Raw genomic sequence first — 17,956 nt, 5'->3', positions numbered from 1 at the left:
ATGGACTAAGTAACTTTCCCAAGGTCAAATGTCCAGAAAGATGTGTGACCCCCCCAAGCCCTGCGTTCCTTCTACTTCCCAAGAGAGAGCCTAAATTAAAAATAAATAAATACAACTAAAATCAACTACCGGGGCTATTTACAACCTCAGGTTTGGGTGCGACTTTCAGCAATGTCCCAAGCCTGAAAATAACCTCCAGGCATTTCTTTTCTGACCAAGGGAGGTAGGCCCAGTAAAGCAAGGAAGCAGGAATCCAAACATGAGGTTCACTAAATGCTGCAGAAAAAGCTTACTGCCACTAGAGGGCTTCCTCTCCCTTTAGGCAAAATGTGCGGCCTGGAACTTTCCAGCAGACCGAGCTGCGGTAAGTCGCCTCTGGGCTCCATTCCACCTCCCTCCAGCTCAACCCATTTTACCTAAACCCCTGGGTCAGTGCAGAAGTTGGCCAGCCTGGGGGAATCCCCACGGCAGTGCCCCAAGCTGGAGCAGTGCGGGAAGGAGGAGCCACGCCCCCCTGGTTTTCACAGGCACATCCCCATGCTCCTCTGGGTTGGGGATGCTTTGAGGTAGTCCCTAGGCTCATTTGGGGGCTCCCTGCATAAGCTTACGATGTGAGAGGGGGCAAAGAAGTAAACCTTCCTCCCAGGAGAAGTGGAGATTCTATGGTGGTAATCCAGAAGTGAGGCCCAAATGCCAGCCTGGCCTGCTCCAGGCCCTGAGCCCACCGCAGAGGAGTACTGAGCAAGTGGCCTAAGGCGACCTCACTTCAGTGGGCTCTGCGGGGGCCCGGGGCCCGGGTAGATTTTGCTGAGATGGGGAGGAGGGACCCTCCGGAGTAGTGAAGCATCGTTTTGTTTGAATATATCCTGCAGAGAGAAACATCTCTCAGGGCCATGGTTGTGCGGCTACAGCCAGGGAACTCCCTCCTCTTCACCCCTTCCCAGGAGCCCGGCAGGGGAGGGGCTTCTACAGCAGCCCCTTGGGGTTCCCCAGGGACCCCGGTATGGGGTTGGAGTGAGGACTCAATGCTGCATTTTAACACCGTATCAATAGCAACGCTTTTGGAGTGACAATAAGTGAAAAGAGGCAAATTACTAAACCATATCTAAGCCATTATTACAACTACTGAAATAACAGATAAACGGTGAAGGACTGAGAGGGAATCAGGGAGGTTGTAAAGGCATGGTGATCCTCTCTCTTTTTTAGACTTGTTGATTTTGTTAAATTCTGTGTGTATTCAAAACGTGAAGAAAAAAGGTGACGCTAATGTAAATTGAATTATAAAACACTTACAGCGTCTTCACCACGCCCTGAAAGGAGGTGTCAGAAATAGGACAGGCAGCTAGACCTGAGAGCTCTGGATGGAGAAGCGCTGGCCGAGATTATGAACTCCGGGTTCCAGGCCCCAGAGGGTGCAGATGCGAACTTAGGCGGCCCCGAGTGGCCGTCCACGTTGTACGTGAGAACATTTTCTTACAACTACACCCCCGCCCTCTCCACCCTGCAATTCAGCCGGGCGCCCATTTCGAAGGCGTCGGACTGGGTCTTGGCGGGAACCAGGCGGCCTTAGCCCGGCCTGCAGGGAAGGGGAAGCCCGGCAGCAGCCCGGGAGAGGCGACTGGGGCATTGTTTCAGACCCTCGGGTGGGGTCCTGCAGGGGGAGGGGAGGCGGTAGCCGTCCCAGGGGACCCGTGCATCAGCGCGTCCAAGCGCCCGGGCTTTGTGAAGGGTCTTGAGTCACCATGGAAATCCAAAGGAACGCGGAGAAGGGCGCCAGGAGGTCGGTGGGTTCTCCGGCTGCGTCCTCCGTCCCCTCTCGGACCCTGGCCCTGCGGCAGGGCCTGTCGGGAGTTGTAGTCCCAAAGCGGCAGCCGCGAGAGGCGCCGAGGATGCCAGGCGCCGCCGGTCCCCGCCTCTCCCTAACCTGCTAGCGAGAGGTGGGGAGCTCTGGGGAGGAGCCGTCGCTTCAGTGATTGGCCGAGGACGCCTCCAGCCTCCACCCAAGACCCCTCCCCTGCTCGCGGCTTCTGACTCCAGCGCCCGGCGCGCCAAGGCGGCGATCGAGCGAGCGAGCGAGCGTGCAGCCGCCGCCGCCCCGAGCACCCGCAGCTCCGGCGCCGCGGCGAGACCGGAGGACAACCCACCGACCGACGGACCCTCGCAGCCGCGGCATCCCGGAGGAGTGGGTGATGGCGGGGTGGGCGGTGGGCTTATTCTCCCCGGGCTGGGACATCCATCTCACACAGTCTCTGTTTCTCTGGGAGGCGCACAATAGGGCCGGGGTCCGGGTGCGCCTAGGGGCCCGGCTGCGGGGGACGCGGCGGGAAGTGTGGTTTGGGAATGGCGGCAGCCTTCCCGGGCTAAACTGGGGCCCGAATCGGTTCCTCTTTGTAAGCCCACAGAGCTCCCAGAGCGCCGAGCGGTGCCTTGCTCATAGTAGGCGTTTAATAGGTGCTCGTGGGATTGCAAAGAACTGGGGTGAGGAGGCAGCTTGGTTGAAGGGGGTTCACTCCTAGCACACAGTAGACGCCCAGCCTCAGTCGTCGAGGCGCAGTGAATAGCTGGAAGGCTGGGTGGGGGCTTGCTGGCCGTGGGCCCGTCCGGCCCCAGTCTTAGATCGGCGCCGTCCTCTGCCCCCACCCCCATCCGCAGACACCCTCTGTCCCTCTCCCCTCCGGGTTGGGGTTTGCCCAGCCTGAACCGGACCCGGCGGCCCGTCCACCCGTCCGGCTAACGGAGCGGACGCCTGAGGACGATTCGCCAGCCGCCTCCGAGGCACCTGTCTGAACGACAAAGGCCGCTTTTTTGCGGCCCGGCCCTCTCGGCGGGCGCCAAGCTGGGTCCCTTCGCTTGAGCCCAGCGCGGGAGCCCTTCTGGCTGCATCGATCTTGGCGAGCGAGAGACGTCGACGCCCCAGGCCCGGGGAGGAGGCAGGAGTCCGAGCTGGAGAGAAGCTGGGATGGAGAGAGGCGGAGGAGAGGCCTGCGTTTGAGCATAGATGGGGGAAATGGGAGATAGGGAAGCTGGGTGGGGACAGGTGACTGGATCTGGGAAGAGGGGTAAACTGGAGACTAGGGTTTGAGAAGGAAAGAGAAGGGTCTGAGGAGGGAGGGACGGAGCTTGGAGCAGGTGGCGCGAGGCTAGGCTGGGGCTGACGAAGAATGTGGAGGGGAGGAGGGATGCTGGAGGGTGGAGACTGCCTGGGTTTGAGGCGGGTAGACGCTGGGGAGGAGGAGACCAGCGCGGTGAGGAGGAGGGGTCTCCCTGGGGAGGGACGTCTCTGGTGAAGGGAGGGGCAGGCAGCTGGGGTCGCGGGTCTCGGGCCTGAAGACCCTCAGCTCTGGCGAGGGGCCTGGCTGTCCTGTGGCTGGCTGGGCGTGGCTCTTGCACCGGGCGACGGACCCAGGATGGCGGATCCGGGACCGAACTGGCTGTCCCCGCGAGGAGCTTTGTCTCCCGGCTTGACACCAGCCCGTAGGGACTCGTTTAGGGTTTTGAGATAATCCGCAGCGCCGCAGGCATACCCTTTTCTTCGCAGAGCTGAAAGGCTTGGTCCAGTGGCAGATGCTGCCAGGGAGGCGGAATGAGGGACGCCTCCCGCCCGACAGACCCGGAGAACAATAGCCGACACTGGTATCCGCCCGACAGCGAACTAGGGCCGCCCCCCCACCCCAGAAATGAAGTGCGCACTTTTCTGGTGCAGAAAATGCTCCCGGAGAAATCACAGGGCACGTGCTCGTCTCTTGGGGTTTGTGTTGGGGAACCGAGCCCCGCCGTTAATTCCCTGGTGTGAGTCGCGCGTCCCCCTAGACTGTGGCACCGGCAGACAGACGCCGCCCCTGGGTTTGGTACCTTCTGGCTGCGGCACCGCCCCCTGCCCCTTGCTGTTGACCAACCACCAAGACGGTCTGGGGCGACCTGTGGAGGTTGCCTCGGTACTGAGCGGGCTCCCTGAGTAGCCGGCTTTGTCTGGCGAGGCGACCCACCTCGAAGGTCTGCTGTGTGTTCCTAGAGGGAGTAGTTAGGGCCGGTGCGGACTGTGGTAAAATGGGGAGAAGCTGTCGTGGAGATTACCCGCCACGGGTGCCACTCCTGGCCTTAGAGCCGGCAGCCAGGGGACCAGTGCTTCCCTTTGCCAGTGACCACACCCAAGCCAGCTTATCCATCCTGCAGTTTTCGCTGGTATTGTCTGATGACCTAAGACAGGGATGGCTCTATGATAAGAGGCATCTCCTTGCCCATGGGAAAGCAGATGGACAGAAATGCAAACACAAAAAGGGGTTCAACAGAGCTTTCCATGCACTCATAGTCTTGCTTGCTGTCTAAGCATCTTTCACGCCGCGCGCAGCGTCTTGACATGTGAAATGACAGCCAGAAAGTAGCATTCTGTTTGATAGGTTTTCTTTGATGATTGTTTAGCTGATATTAAAGGTGACTCTTTAGCATAGATTTATACTTTTAAATGGTCATTCATTTAAAAAAAAGAAAAACAAAAAAAAAGCAAGGCAGAAGCATTTTTGTTCCAGGAGTGGAGGAAGCTTGGCTAAATGACAGTCAGAGCATCATAGGACAAATCGGTGTGACATATTTGGCATGAAGTTGACCAATGAGCCTTTCGGCTCTCTTAGCCTAGCCTTGAAACCTCTAGGTTTTACTCAGCTTGATGCATAAGGTGAGGGACTGTGATGTGACTGTTGGCTCTTGCCCAAAACGTATGGTTGCTGCCAACGTGAGGTCCTCCTATCTGGGCTGTACCCAGTGGCAGCAGCAGTAGGCTATATCCTGCTGCTTTTAAAGGATGGTGCTTTGAGGAGGTGCCTCTCAGCATTTACAAAGGACTAGCTGGAATGTTGTTCATTGGATGTGTTCAATTAAATTAATAGACCTATCTATCTCCAGAGTGAGTGAAAACCAGGAATCTCAGTATTAGAACACCCAAAATCTGATGCTGAAAGTTTTTTCTTATGAAAAAGCTCAAATGGGAAGTGTGTTTTCATGTCATTTCCCAAAGGAAAAGTTTCAGGAGGGAATGTTTTGTTGGTTTATTCTTCTTGAAGGAACTTATGGATTTAAGGGTATAATCCTGTGAAAGCACTGTGTGAATATCCAACCCAATTTTTTCCCCATGGGGAGTCAGTTCATAGATGAGGGATGCCAGTATGACCAGCCCATTTCTATGGGGAAGATAGAGAGAAATCAGCACGCCCCCCCTCCCACCTCCTGTGAAAATGCCTGGGAGACAGAGGGGAGAGACCAGTGGCTCCAGAGAAGGACTTTATGTACCCAGAATTCCAGGGTGCCCTTGGGGAGCTCAGCTAGGTATAGAAAAGATGTTCATGGGACATGAACAACTGGCTGTTTTCAGCATAGCCTCTCCAAGATGTAGATGTAAGCCAGAGTGGTTTCAGTATTCTCAATGCACTGCCCGTTTCCACCTCTGGAAACAGTTACTCAGGCAACTCTGCACAACTGGCCAAAATCTGGTTTGAAGACTTGGTGTGGTTTCATCTGTGGTACCTCCACCTCTCCTTGTCCTGCCATGGATATCTAAGAATTCTCCCTCCTTAATAATAATAGCTCCTCTGACACAGAATTCAGCTCCAGGGAACTGTAGGCCAAAGGCCATCACAACTGTGGACAAATCTCTGGGGTAAATTAGGATTTAGATAAATATTGAGAGCCAGAGAAGTTGGTATTATTAGAAAAGAGTATGTAAGTTATCCTTCTGGTGTCAAAACTAAACAAATTCTGATAGAATCTAATCCTGTTCATACATTTTTGTTTTCTGAGCTATAAGAAAATTTTTTCAGAAAAGTCTTCTAAGACTTAGTTGACAGGAGCTCATAGAAGAATAATAATATAGGAAATCTTTGTCAGTGTGAGAACTTGTAGGGAGAAGTTGGTATAAAATAAAGTCAAATGAGAATAACAAGAAGGTGTTTGATTTTCTTGCACTGCTAGTGAATAAATAAGACGTAATTTCAAGATCACTTTGTCTTAAATTTTTTATATGAAGATGAAAGGTTCAAATACTGTGGTATGAATCTTTAATGAACTTTGATATATATGTATAAAAGCAGACACATTATATACTTTAACAAAAAAAATTTGTGAAAGAATATTGTATATGGTTTGTTCTGTTTCAATCTTCGAAATTTCTTCCATTTAAAATAAATGGACTTAACCATAGCATCCCCTGACCCTCCCATACCCTCTCATCAATCACAGCCCAGTTTTGTGCTCATTCCCTTGTCTCCTCCCACCTCGACTCCCTCCTCACAATCCAGACTCAGAGACAATGTACACAGGAGGGAGAGCCTTGGTCTGAGCCAGGAAGCCTGGGGTCAAATCCGAGCCCTGCCACTTTCTGTCCGTCTCTCCTTAGATGAGTTATTTTTCTCTCAGGGACTCAGTTTCTTCTTCTGTACAATGAGGTTTATATGAGTTAATATATGTATAGCACTGAGACCAGAGTCTGGCACCTAGTAAGTGCTCGATACATGTTAGTTAGCACCATCAGCACCATCGTCATACCCTTACCCCAGAATGTGTGCCCATAAAAACATTTTGATTCCCCATTTAATCTTTCATCCGGGGCAAGCCGGTGCGGATATCACCAGGGTCTGGGGCAAGCTGCTGTAGGGATCGATAGTGGGAACAGAAAGAATGATTAGGACACCTTTCTGAAGCTCCCACCCTTATAAATAGTAGGAATAGCTCTGTGCTGAGTCTGAGCCTCTTTAAACACAGCTGTTTTGAGCAGCTGAGAACTTGCAGAGTTAAGAATGTTCCAGAAGTGCTCTGACCCCAGCTTTGCCAAATTGTCCCTGTGTATAGAGTTGGCCTGGCAACTCACCCTGCTCCTACACCATCTAAAGGACAATCAGGCGTCCATAACTGGTGAGACGCTGTTGTTCCGAGGATGTTCTGTTCTTGGTGTGGGAAAGAGCGATCATGTTTGGTTGGTGGCAAGTTGTTGGGAATAAAAATTGTTGAGTTGATTTCTTAGCTCAAGTTTTCCAGCTAAGAAATAAACTTGGCAGCACAGAATTACTTATTTAACAAACATTTTCAAAACACTTAACTCTGTGTGAGGGGTTGTTCTAGTTCCTGTGAGTTAAGTACGGTACTGTCATTATTCCCACTTTACAGATGAAGCAACGGAGGTACAGAAACCAGCCAGCTAGAGAAGTGGCAGAGCCAAGCTTCGAACCCAAAGGGCCTGCTCAGAGTCTGTATAAGTCGAGGTTCTCCAGAGAAACAGAACCAATAAGGATTGGCTTATGTGGCTGTGGGGGCTGGCGAGTCTGATGTGTGTAGGGCAGGCCAGAGGGCTGGAAGCTTTCATGTGGGAGCTGAGGTTGCATGGGCCCCATAATGGTTAGTCTTACGGCAGAATTTCTTCCTCTGGGAAACCTTAGTTTTTCTCTTAAGGTCTTTCAACTGATTGTATGAGGCCCACCCACATTATTGGGGAAAATCTTAAAGTCAACTGACTGTGGATGTTAACCACATCTATAAAATACCTTCCCAGCAACACGTATAGATGTGTGTTTGATTGAAAAACTGACTACTAAAACCTAGCCAAGTTGACACAAAAAACTATCACAGGGTCCGTGGTTTGTTTTTTTTTTTTAATTAATTAATTAATTTATTTTTGGCTGTGTTGGGTCTTCGTTTCTGTGCGAGGGCTTTCTCTAGTTGTGGCAAGTGGGGGCCACTCTTCATCGCGGTGCGCGGGCCTCTCACTGTCGCGTCCTCTCTTGCTGCGGAGCACAGGCTCCAGACGCGCAGGCTCAGTAGTTGTGGCTCATGGGCCCAGTTGCTGCACGGCATGTGGGATCTTCCCGGACTAGGGCTCGAACCCGTGTCCGCTGCATTGGCAGGCAGACTCTCAACCACTGCGCCACCAGGGAAGCCCCAGGTCCGTGCTTTTAAACACTACCCCAGGATCAGAAGCTTACTTGTTGGGTATAAGATTTACAATAAACTAAAGAATTTAGCAATGGGCTATTTATCCCACTGCAAAATGGTGGGCCTTACCTTGTTGAAAATAGAATTTGGACCTCTTTTTTCATCCATGTAGCTTCTAGCACAAAATAATGCTCAGAGCAAGCATTCAGTGGATAATATTGAAAGAATGACCAACCGGAAGATTGAGATGATACTTTACAGGATTTTCCAGCCACTGAGACCTCTAACTCCCCAGTTAAATTTAAAATCATTTGGCCCAAGTGAGGTTGAGGTTTTATGAATGACTAGACTCTCTTGAATCAAAACAAGAGAGGTACTTCCCTGGTGGCCCAGTGGGTAAGACTCCACGCCTCCACGGCAGGGGGCACATGTTCGATCCCTGGTCAGGAACTAAGATCCTGTGTGCCGTTCAGCGCAGCCAAAAAAAAAAAAAGACAGGAGAATATCTGCATTCTGAATTGACCTCCCCACCTCCCAACATCTACCCATTTTCATTGGCTTTAGCAAAGATTTTTGGACCTGTCACTGCCTCAACTCCTTGTGAATGTGTCCTGTACACAGTAGCAGTGCCCAGGACTCAGTCACACCATATTTGTGTCCCTTTGTTGTCCACTGACAAGCATTCCCTTTGTTGATTTCAAATCCGCCATGGGCTCCCTCTAATTTCTCAGGCCTTTGGTCTTTATTCTCCCTGCTTTTGTCTGGTCCTGTCCTTCCCTTTGTCCTTCCGCAGAGCATGACCACTATTTATGGAGAAGTCGCCTCCTTTCCCATTTTTAGCGCTTCAACCAGATTTTCGTCTTTGTAGATCAATATATTCATTCTGTTATAAAATTCAAATGTAGGGCTTCCCTGGTGGCGCAGTGGTTGAGAGTCCGCCTGCCGATGCAGGGGACACGGGTTCGTGCCCCGGTCCGGGAAGATCCCACATGCCGCAGAGCGGCTGGGCCCGTGAGCCATGGCCGCTGAGCCTGCGCGTCCGGAGCCTGTGCTCCGCAACGGGAGAGGCTCCAACAGTGAGAGGCCCGCATACCGCAAAAAAAAAAAAAAAATTCAAATGTAGCTCCCAAGTTTTTCATTTAATGCCTTTTTGCTCCTGTTTCCAACAGACATGAAACTCAACTTTAAGAAAGTTACTCGGAATGTTTTAAGTTTGGCATACTGCCAAATATTTGGGCCACACACATACATAAAACAGTAACATTGGGGATTGAGAGTGTATTTTAAAAATATTTTTATTTTATAAACTTTTTAGTAAAGTATAACACATACAGAAAAGTATACAAATCGTAAGTGTATAGCTTACTGAATTTTCACAAACTAAACATGGCCATGTCATCAGCACCTGATGAAGAAACAGCTTACCAGTGCATATCCCAAAACCCCCCTTAAGTCCCCTCCCAGTCACTGCTCTTCCTCCAAGTTCTCTGACCCCTATCAGCATAGATCAGCTTTGCCTATTTTTGAACTTTTTATAGATGGAATCATATAGTGGGTACTCTTTCAAAAAGGGGCTTCTTTTGCTCAGTGTTACGTTTGTTGCATTTTATATGCTCATTTTCATTGCTATATAGCATTCCATTGTCTAAATGTACCACAATTTATTTATCCATTGTGTTGTTAATGGGTATTTGGCTAGTTTCTAGTTTGGTGCTATCATGAATAGTGCTGTTGTGACCATTCTAGTACCTGTCTTTTGTGAACAAATGTGTGTTTCTCTTGGGTATATAGTTAGGAGTAGAATTCAGGTCAAGGATATGCATATGTTGTGTTTTAGTAGACCACACCAAATAGTAAGATTAATGGTGAAATTTTTTTTAAAAAAGTCAATCCCAAGGCATGCAACGCTGTGATTAAACTGTTTTTAGAAGCCCTAAATGCTGGCATAATTTAGTGGCTTGATCAGAGGTTGGTTTTCAACTCTTATTCTTCAGCAAAAAAATTAGAACTTTAGCTGTGTCTGACTGTTCTACAGTAGCTGAAGTGAACATTTCTAAACTAAAGACCAAGGATGTGCTTCAGCCTTGGTCTTGCTACAGCAATTTCCTTACTCCTGTTTCTTAAGGAAAAGCTGAGAATCAGATTATAATTGCAACATGGGTCCAGAGATCATTCCAGAGATGTCCTGTCAGCCTTGAACAAGATTAACAAGTGAGATTTATTCGGTTAACTATTTTGGATTTCTTGTATTGAGTCAAATAGCAGTTGTGAATTGTGTGATTTCTGTGGCTTAAAAAACGCCTCAGAAGTGTCAGCTTGTAGGGCTTCCCTGGTGGCGCAGTGGTTGAGAGTCCGCCGCCGATGCAGGGGACACAGGTTCGTGCCCCGGTCCAGGAAGATCCCACATGCTGCGGAGCAGCTGGGCCCATGAGCCATGGCCGCTGAACCTGCGCGTCCAGAGCCTGTGCTCCGCAACGGGAGAGGCCACAGCAGTGAGAGGCCTGCGTACCCCCCACCCCCCAAAAAAAAGTGTCAGCTTGTAATTGCAAAGTTCATATTTCTTATTTGGGAATTAGAAGTATAGCATCTCATTTTTTGTGGGTTTTTCTAAAAAGACTTAGAACGCACATGTTATGGGGGTTGTTAATCTTATTTATTTATTTTCTTTTTTTTCTCTTTTTGTAATTGAAGTAGAGTTGATTTACAATGTTGTGTTAGTTTCAGGTGTACAGCAAACTGATTCATATATATATATGTATACACACACACACACACATATATTCTTTTTTCAAATTCTTTCCCTGGGACTTCTTTGGTGGTCCAGTGGTTGAGACTCTGCGCTTCCACTGCAGGGGGTGTGGGTTCCATACCTGATCAGGGAGCTAAGATCCCACATGCCACGTGGTACGGTGCCCGCCCACCCCACCCCCCAAAAAAAACCAACCAGATTCTTTCCCCTTATAGGTTATTATAAAATATTGAGTATAGTTCCCATTACAATGTGATTATAACAGAAAAACCCCTGCAACTACTGAAAAACGATAAAGATGAGGCACAAAGATATGAGCAGTAGCCTCTAACCAGATTGTGGATATGGGCAAACCCATCTCCTCTCCACAGCTGGTCTTCACTGTTGGCCCAGGAGAGACGGCAGCGATAAGTTTGGCCAGTATAGATCAAGAGCAGCGATGTAGGTACCATTATAGGATGATGGTAATGAAACCTTTGCCACCAAAGGAGCATAACAAGGCAGTCATGAATTCCTAACTTGGCTGGGTTTTGCTTATGAGACCCATTCACAGCCCAAGTTGTTCCTGATAAAGAATATTTTCCTGTCATGTGGCCTTTCATGTTTGGCATTGGTCCTCATGTAACCAAGTGAGTGAGATCAGATTTATCAGTGCTTTAAAACCTAGATTTACTGCTTGAACTCTGAGTCCCTTAAGCACTTAGATATTTCATAGCTCTTTTAATATAGGATTTAATTTTGTTCTTTAAAATGTATATTCCAATATTTAATCAATTATAAAACCACTTTAGACCATTTTGCTAATACAGCTAGTGTAATGTTTGCGTTTCATCAAATCCTTGTCCCTATACTCAATGTAATTTTTACAGAGGTGTAACCACAACATGGATACTATTTTGTATTTTGTTCTGTCATTAGAAAAAAACTTTTCTGTGTCTCTACCTAATTTAGAAATGTAAACTTGTAATTGACTGCCTATCATTTCATTGGAATGTACTATATTTAAACATTTACTTACTGATGAACATTTAGATTATGTTCGATTTTTATATTTTTATTTATTTATTTATTTATTTATTTTGCGGTACGCGGGCCTCTCACTGTCGTGGCCTCTCCCGTTGCGGAGCACAGGTTCCAGACGCGCAGGCTCAGCGGCCACGGCTCACGGGCCCAGCCGCTCCGCGGCATGTGGGATCTTCCCGGACCGGGGCACGAACCCGTGTCCCCTGCATCGGCAGGCAGACTCTCAACCACTGTGCCACCAGGGGAGCCTTATTTTTTAATAAATTTATTTATTTATTTATGGCTGCGTTGGGTCTTTGCTGCTGTGCGCGGGCTTTCTCTAGCTGCCGAGAGCAGGGGCTACTCTTCGCTGTGGTGCGCGAGCTTCTCAAGGCAGTGGCTTCTCTTGTTGCGGAGCACGGGCTGTAGGCACGTGGGCTTCAGTGGTTGTGGCACGTGGGCTCTAGAGCACAGGCTCAGTAGTTGTGGTGCACAGGCTTAGTTGCTCCACGGCATGTGGGATCTTCCCGGATCAGGGCTCGAACCTGTGTCCCCTGCATTGGCAGGCAGATTCCCAACCACTGCGCCACCAGGGAAGTCCCCGATTTTTAAAATTTTAGATAGTGTTTACATCTTTGTGAAAATCACACACATGATTTTATTACCCAGCTGATAATATGTTTTTGAAAATTGAGATTCCCTTAAAAAAAGCTTTTGGTGTGGGGGATGCAGTTTTACTCATAATACCTGATAGCTCTCACATAAGGAGAAATGCATAAATGTGTGTTAATTCCTTGAAATGCTTAATACGTGTCACAAAGTTCCCTGATCAGAGAATGCCTTCTAATCAGTCTTAGCTGGCAAGTTGTTTATCAAAGAACTTGTGTAAATGTAGGAATAAAATTGTCTGAGATAATCAATCATTTTACAAACAGGACATGTAATAATAATTTGGAGCACAAAGGACTCCAAGCTGAGCCAATTTTACCAATAAATTCTGTAAAATTGTGTTGTCTCAATAGCAGGTAGCACCAAAAGTTGGCCATAGTGAAAAAAATGAAAGTTGCAAAGAGATGAAACAGTTATGAGAAGCATCCAATACTTAGTTAAATTCTAAATATCTGCCAGTAGAATGCCAATAGCCAGGACCAGAAATGGCTGTTGGAGCAGCCTAGCAAGCGGGAGAGGTTTGCTAACCATCCAGTAACTGGACTTAAGTTGCACTGAGCTGTTATTCGAGATGGGCTCAAACCTCCTCTCACATATTTCCTGAGTGCCTGAAAGGAGCAGTGTAATTTCCAGGAAGGAGCTTGCACGTGGGAGAGAGATGGGGTTTGAATCCTGACTCTGCTACTTTCTAGACGTGAGAGATCTTGGACAAAGTCACCTAATCTTCCCAAGCCTCGGTTTCCTTGTGATTTAAAGGGTTGTTAATATCTTTCTCATAGGTTTATAAGGAGGACTCAAGGGAAAACATGCAGGGAGCCTGGTGGGTACGTCGTAAGCACTCAGTAAGTGGAGCTAATGGTATTCTCTAGGTGCTAAAGTTAGGTGCTTTGAGCTACATGAAGGTATAGAACAGTATTGTCAAAGTACATGATTGTCAAATGAACAGGCTGGACAATAGGATAGCTGGTGCAGAGGGAATAGAAAGCACCTGAGAAGTTCAGTCACAATGGTTCAGGTCCCTCCTCTGTACAGTGAGGAGATGGAGACTAGATTCTATCGGCAGCTCTGATCTGTGACAGCCATGCTATGTTGCTGCTGAGACTGTCACAATTCCTTCCCAGCTCAAACCAGCAGACTTGCAGTTTGGCACCATCTATCAAAACGAAAAGTGCACACACCCTTTAACTGAGCAGTACCACTTCTGGGAATTTATCCTAAAGATGTACAAGTATATGTGCACGACGAAAAATAGGAAGGGATATTATTGCAGCATTATTTGTACGAGCAAAAAAATTAGACCCAACCTAAATTCTCAGCATTGGTGAGCTAGTTAAATACATTGTGATCCATCCTTACAAAGAAATATTATGTAGCCATTTGAAAAAAATAAGGCAGATAATTTCTGATCTGATAAAGAACAACATCCAGTATATATCAGTGAATAGAAAGGAAAGCAGGCAGACCAATATTTAATGCATGTTTGCCATTTATGTGATATAAAATATATACATATATGCTTAAATATGCACAGACTCTCCTTGGAAAGAAACACAAGAAAATCCATGATGGTGCTTGTCTCTGGAGGAGGGGACTGGGGAACATTGCACTATTGCTATAGTTTTAAATGTTTATCATGTGTATATTTTACCTGTATAAACAATAACGATAACTTGGCAGCCCTGGTTGGTTCTGGCTCACCTCTCAGAGACTCGAGAAAACTGGAGAAGTGTAGAATTCTGGGCCTCATGCTCAGGGCTTATGTTCTCATATGGACTCCCAGGTGGAGGACCCCTACATAAGCCTGCAGAGTAGGGCTTTCAAGCCTACTGAAGAGACAGAATGTGCAGCCCGTTCAAAACAAGAAAGGCTTTGGGGCAGGAAGCGAGGATGACGTACTACTGCTGATTGGCAAATAGCATTTCTGATATTTTCCCTCGTATTTATTTTTATTCAGGGAAATTTGATTTAAATCTTAGGATGCAGAAGATGAGAAGCACTAATGAGGCATCATGAACCTCCTACAGCGCTGCGTGCATGTGCTCATTCCTTCATCCCTTCCTTCAAAGAATAGGTGCTTACTGAACACCTACAGTGGGCCAGGGGTCAACATAGGATATTGGGGCTAAAAAAAACCTTAGACAACATTTAATCATTTCACAGAGGAGGAACCTCCGGGGCAATTTAACTTCCAGTGAGCTGTACCAGTGCAGGCAGTTTCTGGTAATTGCCCTTTCTGGTCTCCAATGACAGGTTAAGAGACCTCTGGATCCTCCTGGAGAATCAGTTCCCTCGTGTAGAGTAGAGTGTTGGTTCCATTCTGTTTTGCATTCTGGTTACTTTTTGGGCATGTTTTCTCTGTAAGGGCTGTGAAGGCAAACTCCTGGGTTCATACCTTTGTGTGATCTCTTCCTGTGACTTGCTTTTAACCAATAGAAGACGACAAAGATGATGGGGATGTCATTCCCATGACTGTTACGTGATGTAAGACCCCGTCGTCTTGCTAGCAAACTTGCTCTAGACGCGCAGTTTGATGAGCAAGTGGCTGTGCTGGGAAAGCCCACTTGGCAGGAGATTGGGTGGCCTCTAGGAGCTGGGTGGCCTCTAGCTAGAAGCCTATGACCATAAGGAAATGAATTCTGTCAACAACCTGCGTGAGCTTGGAAGTGGGTTCTTCCCAGTCAGACCTCCAGATGAGAACACAGCCTGTCCAACACCTTGACTGCAGCCTGTGAGGCTCTAAAGCAGAGAACTTAGGGCTCCTGGCCCACAGAAAGGGAGGCAATGAAGATGCGTTGTTTTAAGCCACTAAGTTTGTGGTAATTTGTTAAACAGCATAGAAAACGAATTCACATCTCTCCTGCATCACTGTTTCTAGTCCATGTTTTCTTCACCCGTTTTACCCCATGAACCCACTGCTTCATTTGTTTATCATTCTCTTTCTGAGTCTTTGCTCGCCCTCCCCCCGCCCCCCGACTCCTGACTTCTGGGAGATAGAGGTGGACAGCAGCTGTGCTCTGACCCCGACAGGGCTGATGGAAGTCATCAGGCTAGTGGGCACTTCTGGCCCCTGTGGTGGAGGTCCAGCAGAGTTGGGGAGGGCGTTTTGCCCAAGTTGGTGGGGAGGGGGGACTGGGATAGAGCTCTGCCTAGGAATGTACTTAGAAAGCAGTCGTGGAGGTAGTCAACACTCCATTTTGTGGCCCTTTTCAATGTATGTAACCTATTCCAGAAGTTGTTTCAGCCTGTCCTCCATTGTTTTTGTTGTGTTTTGTTTTGGTGGTGGAGAGGGTGCTTGTTGAGGGCATTCTCCCATTTTAGTCCCTTTTTTGGACCATACCCTGGAACATCTGGCACATCCACTCCGACCTGTTTCTCGACTTACGGGTCAGGCTGAAGTGTCCATTCTTTCCTATTACTGCTTCTTAAAGCTGGCGCTGCAGGCTTAGCTTGAAGCACCTGATGCAAGTTTGAAATAGCTTTGAAGCCTTTTTAACAGCATTATTGAGATGCAATGTAAATACCATAAAGTTCACCCATGTAATGTGTACAATTCAATGATTTCACCATTCTCTAATTTTTGAACATTTCCATCATCCAAAAAGAAACGCTTTGCCCCTAAATCACTTCCCATTCCCCTCCCTGACCCCAGCTCCTGGCAACCACTAAATCTACCTTCTATCTCTATAGCTTTGCCTATTCTGGACATTTCATATAAATGGAATCAAATGTGGCCTTTTGTGACTGTTTTTTGTTTTGTTTTGTTTTGTTTTTTAATTTTATTTACTTATTTATTTATTGGCTGCGACGGGTCTTCCTTGTTGCGCGCGGGCTTTCTCGAGTTACAGCGAGCCAGGGCTACTCTTCGTTGCGGTGCGCGGGCTTCTCATTGCGGTGGCTTCTCTTGTTGCGGAGCATGGGCTCTAGGTGCACAGGCTTCAGTAGTTGTGGCACGCGGGCTCAGTCGTTGTGGCTTGCAGGCTGTAGAGCACAGGCTCAGCAGTTGTGGTACACGGGCTTAGTTGTTCCGCGGTATGTGGGATCTTCGCGGACCAGGGCTTGAACCCATGTCTCCTGCATTGGCAGGCGGATTTTTAACCACTGCGCCAACAGAGAAACACCTTTTGTGACTGTTGAAACTTCATTTTTTTTAATCTCAAAAAAATAGGGACTTCCCTGGTGGCGCAGTGGTTGAGAGTCCGCCTGCCGATGCAGGGGACGTAGGTTCATGCCCCGGCCCCGGTCCGGGAAGATCCCACATGCCGCAGAGCGGCTCGGCCCGTGAGCCATGGTCGCTGAGCCTGTGCGTCCGGAGCGGGTGCTCCACAAAGAAAAAAAGAAAAAGCAGGAACTTCCCTGGTGGACCAGTGGTTAATACTCCACGCTTCCAGTGCGGGGGACGCAGGTTCGATCCCTGGTCAGGGAACTAAGATCCCACATGCGTGGCCAAAAGTTTTTTTTTAAAAAAATGCAATATCTGCACCCTAGTCCACAATCTACCCTTTTTTGTTTTGATATAAATTAAAGAAATATATATTTGGTCGTCATTCCCAATTCCTGGCACAGAGTTCGTAAAACTCTTAATTTTCTGAGAGATTGGTGTGAGAGGAGTGTCTTGCTTTATTCATAATAAGCCCCTTTCCACCTTCCCTGAGCTTATGCTAATAAGGTGACTCAGAGGATGGAGCTGGTTGTCAAGGGAACCAACTAGATGATGGAGGTTTGGAACTTTCAGCCCCACCCCTCACCCCTCACCCCACCTCCAGCGAGAGAAAAGGAGTTGGAGATTGGGTTAATCACCAAGGCCCAGTGATTTAATCACTCATGCCTGTGTAATGGAACCTTCATAAAACCCAAAGGAGTTTAGAGAGCTTCCACACTGGTAAACACATCAAGGTGCAGGGAGGGTGGTGCACCAGAGATGGTATGGAAGCTTCAAGTCCCTTCCCCACACCTTGCCCTGTGCATGCCTTGCATCTGGCTGTTCCTGAGTTGTATCCAGTAATAGTAAGTAAAGTGTTTCTCTGAGGTTTGTGAGCTGTCCTAGCGAATTAGCAAACTCCAAGAGGGCATTGTGGGAACCCCAGATTTATAGTTGGATGGTCAGAAGTACAGGTGACAACTGGCATCTGCAGCTGGGGACAATCTTGTGGGACTGAGCCCTTAGCTTCCAGAGTCTGCACTAGCTTCCGGTGGTTAGTGTCAGAAGTGTTGTGAATAGAGAAACAGTTTTCCCTTGGATAGTACCACAGGTTTTCAGCCATTCCCCATTGATGGGCATTCAATTTGTTTCCAGTTTTCTGGGTTTTTTGCCCTACCAGCAGTGCTGCAGTAGACTCTCTGTACATGTCTCCTTATGTTCTCGTGCTTTTTTGTCTGTGGATGGAGCCCTATGAGTGGAGCTGCTGAGTCAGAGATCTTTTTAAAATTTTAATAGAGGCTTTCAGACTGTTTCCCAAAAGTGTGTAATAATTTGCATTTCCATCAGCAGCGCCTACGCAACCTCTCCCAACCCCCACCCCTCCTCCCCCAAGTCCTGCCAACATCAGGCATCACTCTGGAATTTTTGCCATTTCTGATGGATATGAAGTGGCACCTCATTATGACTTTTATTTGCATCTCCTT

The 17,956-nt window shown here is 48.0% G+C and overlaps 1 protein-coding gene across 3 annotated transcripts in view; it reads left to right on the top strand.

The window, feature by feature from the left end:
* The first annotated feature begins 1,336 nt into the window (after positions 1-1,336).
* Positions 1,337-17,956, top strand: part of DPYSL5 (dihydropyrimidinase like 5) — a 90,569-nt gene continuing 73,949 nt past the window's right edge. Inside the window, exon 1 of one of the 3 annotated variants that reach the window (XM_060309150.1) lies at positions 1,337-1,455. In XM_060309150.1, coding sequence (XP_060165133.1) covers positions 1,385-1,455 — 71 coding nt within the window. In that variant the 5' untranslated portion in view covers positions 1,337-1,384. Of the gene's footprint in view, positions 1,456-2,023; positions 2,198-17,956 lie in introns of those variants that run through there. The other 2 variants (XM_030858179.2, XM_060309151.1) reach the window with 2 other exon arrangements.

The sequence above is a fragment of the Globicephala melas genome, chromosome 12 (genome assembly GCF_963455315.2).
Source record: "Globicephala melas chromosome 12, mGloMel1.2, whole genome shotgun sequence".
NCBI classification, from domain to species: Eukaryota; Metazoa; Chordata; class Mammalia; order Artiodactyla; family Delphinidae; genus Globicephala; species Globicephala melas.
This window is presented reverse-complemented; position numbering and strand designations above follow the sequence as displayed.